This window comes from Telmatherina bonti, assembly GCF_933228915.1.
Source record: "Telmatherina bonti genome assembly, chromosome: 18".
Taxonomy (NCBI): domain Eukaryota; kingdom Metazoa; phylum Chordata; class Actinopteri; order Atheriniformes; family Telmatherinidae; genus Telmatherina; species Telmatherina bonti.
The window spans coordinates 21846727-21851088 of NC_136616.1; the positions used below are offsets into that span (position 1 = coordinate 21846727).

General features: G+C 42.3%; 1 protein-coding gene across 1 annotated transcript; it reads right to left on the reverse strand.

Annotated features, from left to right (window-relative positions):
- Positions 1-547: 547 nt before the first annotated feature.
- LOC306769094 (claudin domain-containing protein 1-like) lies at positions 548-4060 on the reverse strand (the record flags this gene model as incomplete). Its single annotated transcript, XM_079257612.1, has 4 exons — positions 548-768; positions 1441-1578; positions 1729-1836; positions 3769-4060. 4 exons carry the CDS (start codon positions 4058-4060, stop codon positions 548-550), a joined length of 759 nt encoding a protein of 252 aa, XP_079113738.1.
- Positions 4061-4362: the final 302 nt, after the last annotated feature.

The following is a 4362-nucleotide window of genomic DNA, read 5'->3' on the forward strand; positions in this document are numbered from 1 at the left end:
TTGGCTTCATCTGTGAAAAATGATAAACAAAGAGTAGTCAGTATCTATTTATCATTGGTTATCTCAGGTCACATTTTCTTACTGAAATCAATTTTTTTAAAAAGTGCCAATAATTGTGCCAGGTTCCTATAGTATTTTACCATACCAAACCATTTTCTTGTTGATGTTTTCTAATTACTATTGAGATCGTTTTCAAGCAAAATAGTTGATTAAGAGGAGTTGGTTTGTTTGCATTCGCTCTAGAAACACTCAGGGATGCCAAAGAGTTCTGACCTGGACTGCATGTTGTATTATAAATGTCATTCTGGTTGACTTTTTAAACCATGACTCCCAAAGAGATCAGTAAAAAAAAAAATCTAATATACTAATGCAGTATACTGTAGGGTTATCTGTGTATTTGCACTTTAATCTATCTAGTGAAAAACCACATAGATTAACCTACATGTTGTCCCTGCGACATCAATACAAAGTGCATCTTGGTGTCAAAGTAGGGGGGCCGGGGGGGTGAACTCTAAACAGACTTTAAGATCCAGAGGTGTGGTTTGGACTACGCCACACGGTAGGCGGTCATGCGGTAGTAGTTCTGACTGTGGCTGCGTGCTGCCCACACCAGCAGCGCGGCGGCCATCATGTGGAGAGGAGAGGAAATGAGGGCCAAGTAAAGGGACCAGCCCAAAGAACCATCCACTTTGTCAGGAAGCATTGACACCCTGTGCAGAAGGTCCATCCCGGCCAGGTAACAGCACACCGTGGCTAAGGTACAGAGACCTGCAGGGCACAGGATAATTAGTATGTAGAGATCCATGCTAATTCTTCACCTCATATTTGGACACTTGGATTCAAGCTTAATCCTCCGTTTTCAGATGTGGACTGACGTATTAAGTTTCCAAAAAACCTTTTTAAAACGGCGTTATTGTGCTCATTTTCAACACTATGCTTTAATTTTAACAGTAGCTATGCATAACTACAAAAGCAGCACCTCAGTGCATCAGCTGTCAGAAACAAGCTCTTTAGGGTCTCCTTCCCTAAAAGACTAATTTGTTCTGATTGGCAGGTTGCTGGGCAACAGCACCTGGTGCCCATGAGCAGATGTGAATGTTGGACATAGCTGAACTTTAGTTTATAAAACCACTTAGTAGCATCATTATTAGCTATAGAATTAGCTATTAGAAATGGCAGTTTGTCAGATCCATCTGTACATGTTTCAAGCCAAACACGACCCAGTAAATTATACTGGACAGTGCTGAGAAAATGATGCACTGCTTATTATAAGTCATTTAATATAAAAACCTATGATGAAATAATATAATCTTTGAATAGCATTAGAAAAAAAAGGTGTAAAACTGATTGTTCAGTGGGTCTGATGCCTGAGACTTTTAACTGGAACAGTTTATGGATGATGTAAAATAGCTCAGAATGATGCAGTGAAACACGTGTTACCAGCCAAGAGGTGAAGCACGCCTATCCCAAGCGTTGGTGTGAGGCTTCGGCAGAGGCAGGCGCAGAATCCAGTCAGGCCTGCCAAAACCACAAGACCCAGAGAAACCAGGGGCAGCAGAAACTGGCACCTCCACAGATCTTCACATACAGATACAGGAAGGTCAGTAGATTAGATGAGGCAATGACAGAAAACATCGGCCTGATAAGTAGTAGTGTGTCATTACACATCATTAATCATTTCTCAGACGACTTTGTGAAATGTCTACAAGTTAAGAAGGATAAACGTACAGGTGCGCAGCATGTCTTCTCCACTGTTGTGGTTTCCTGGCTCTTTGTACTTGGGGGTTAACTGCTCCGGTAAAGTGAAGCTTCGACACTCCAGCACCATCTTGATGTCTGAAAAAGTCATCCATTGGTAATTTTGCACTTCATATACAAATACAAAGGAAGTTATTTTCAGTGTCTACTGACCGAAAATAAAGAACAAAGCAAAAAAGCATCACACTTGGAGAGTTGGGAGAGAGACGTGTATAAATGCGTTATTACACACTGAGACTTAAGACTTGAGGAGATTCATCACTGCTTTTCTGCAAGAGGAATACAACTCTGGAGACAAGATCTCAGCTCCTAAACAGGCCATGATTTCTGGCAGATCTGGACTGGAACAAGTCAGTAAAGCACACGGTTTATAAAACCACGCCTTTTAAGTCACAGAGAATAAGGCCTGAAATAACCATGAATATTCCAGGAACAGTCTTGATGACTTTCATCGGTGAACATGAATACTTATCCTAATATCTATAATTGATAAACTGTTCTGTCTTCTTTGTTTCTATCCTGATTTTTCAAATTCATTCATTCATTTTCCGAACCGCTTATTCCAATTCAGGGTCGCGGGGAAGCTGGAGCCTATCCCAGCTGGCTTTGGGCGACAGGCAGGGTACACCCTGGACAGCTCGCAGGGCCACACACAGAGAGACAAACAACCACTCACGCTCACACTCACTCCTAGGGGCAATTGAGAGTGACCAATTAACCTATCATGCGTGTGTTTTGGAAGGTGGGAGGAAGCCGGAGTACCCGGAGAGAACCCATGCATACACGGGGAGAACATGCAAACTCCACACAGAAAGGCCACTGACCAAACCAGCCAAGGATCGAACCAGTGACCTTCTTGCTGTGAGGCCACAGTGCTAACCACTGCGCCACTGTGCAGCCCTGATTTTTCAAATATGTTGCTGAAAACAATTTCTAGATTTGTGTCTTCAGTTTTTTTCCGAACATAATGAAAGTGGTCAGAAAAGGAAACCAAAAACATTTACTTCGTATTTGCGTCTGTTAAAAGTTTGATTTATTTTAAACTTCTATTCCCAGCATGTTTCTCAAACTTCATCTGGCAAACTATTTATTCACATATCAAGTAGGTAAAATCAGCTGGTCTGTGTTAGATTAAAAAAAGGGATAAAATATATCCATTTTTTTCTGATACTAAACTCAATGTTTTGTCAGGTTCTGACTGCCGCTATTTCAGACCCTAAACAATCGATTAATTAGTGCAGAACGTCCTTACCAGACCTTTACATAATAAAAATAGAAGTTGCTACCCTGCAATACTCTTTCATCAAACTGTACGAGTAAATATAAATAAATAAATAAATAACTGTATGAGTAAAGATAAATAAATAAGTCCTGTGATGGACTGGCGAGCTGTCCAGGGTGTACCCTGCCTTTTGCCCAAGGACTGCTGGGATGGGCTCCAGCTTCCCCGCAACCCTGAATTGGATTAAGCGGTTAGGAAAATGAATGAATGAATAAATAAATAAAATACAGCAATATGACTTTACAGACGACTCTCTACAACACTATGTGGGGCCACAAGACAGATGATGGCCCATACTAAGAGGGAAATCCCAAAGAAGCTTTAAACTGGGGCTTTTGGGGAAGTCTGAGCCATTTGCCACTTTTTTTTTTCCCAGTTGGTAATCCTGCCTAGATCATGAGACAGATCAGGATCTGAGTGGATTACTTTCTCCATGCAAGTATTAAAGAAAAAAAACAATATGTATAACTATATATATATTTTTTAAAATAATAAAACAAAAACACACCAAATTATTGAAAAGTAAGTGTTTTGTTTAAACAAACCTTTTTGGTAATTCAAGACATTAAGTGGAGCTGGTGATGAATTCCCGCCTCAAACCATCAACAAGCCTAATACATCTAATATTATATTATATTATTTATACATATTATTATATTTTCCCAATGAGCCTGATCTAATAGTCTAAAGACTTGACATGACAGATGAGGTTAGTAACATGAACATACCTGGCTCCTTGTACCAGAGAGCGGTGGCAGGGACCAACACGCATCGCCACCACAGGCCCACAGTCCCGTTCAGGCGGAACAGAGTGTCGCTGTAGGTTTTCTCATCAAACTCTCCATCCATGAACTCCTCGTACAGGGAGTGCAGCTCGGACACGTTGGCCTCTCCACGCACGGTGGGGCTGCTGTACTGGTACCAGTGCTGCGTCCCGATGGCCACAGACAGGTACACCGTGGCCAGTATGCTCAGCACGCAGGCGATGACCAGAGCTGTGGCGTAACGATTATCGACCATTGTTCACGGAGATGAACGCGCTGCAAAAAGGATTAAGTTGCGGCCAGTGCTAGAAATGTCGTGCATCGGTTTAGTCCGCACACAATGCTTCCCGGCTTTCCCCCTTTATCAGCCTCCTTATAGTGCTGCTGTCACTCCAGCATCGCTGATTCTTGGGACGATCCTGAGCAACAGCCAACAGCAATTGTATGTTTTAATAACAGAAACTCACATCCAGCGTCAGCAGCCCTGCACGGATGCGCCATCTGTTCCCTTGTCCCACTTCCACAGATGGTGGGTGGCCCGACGCTGCGAAGGATATC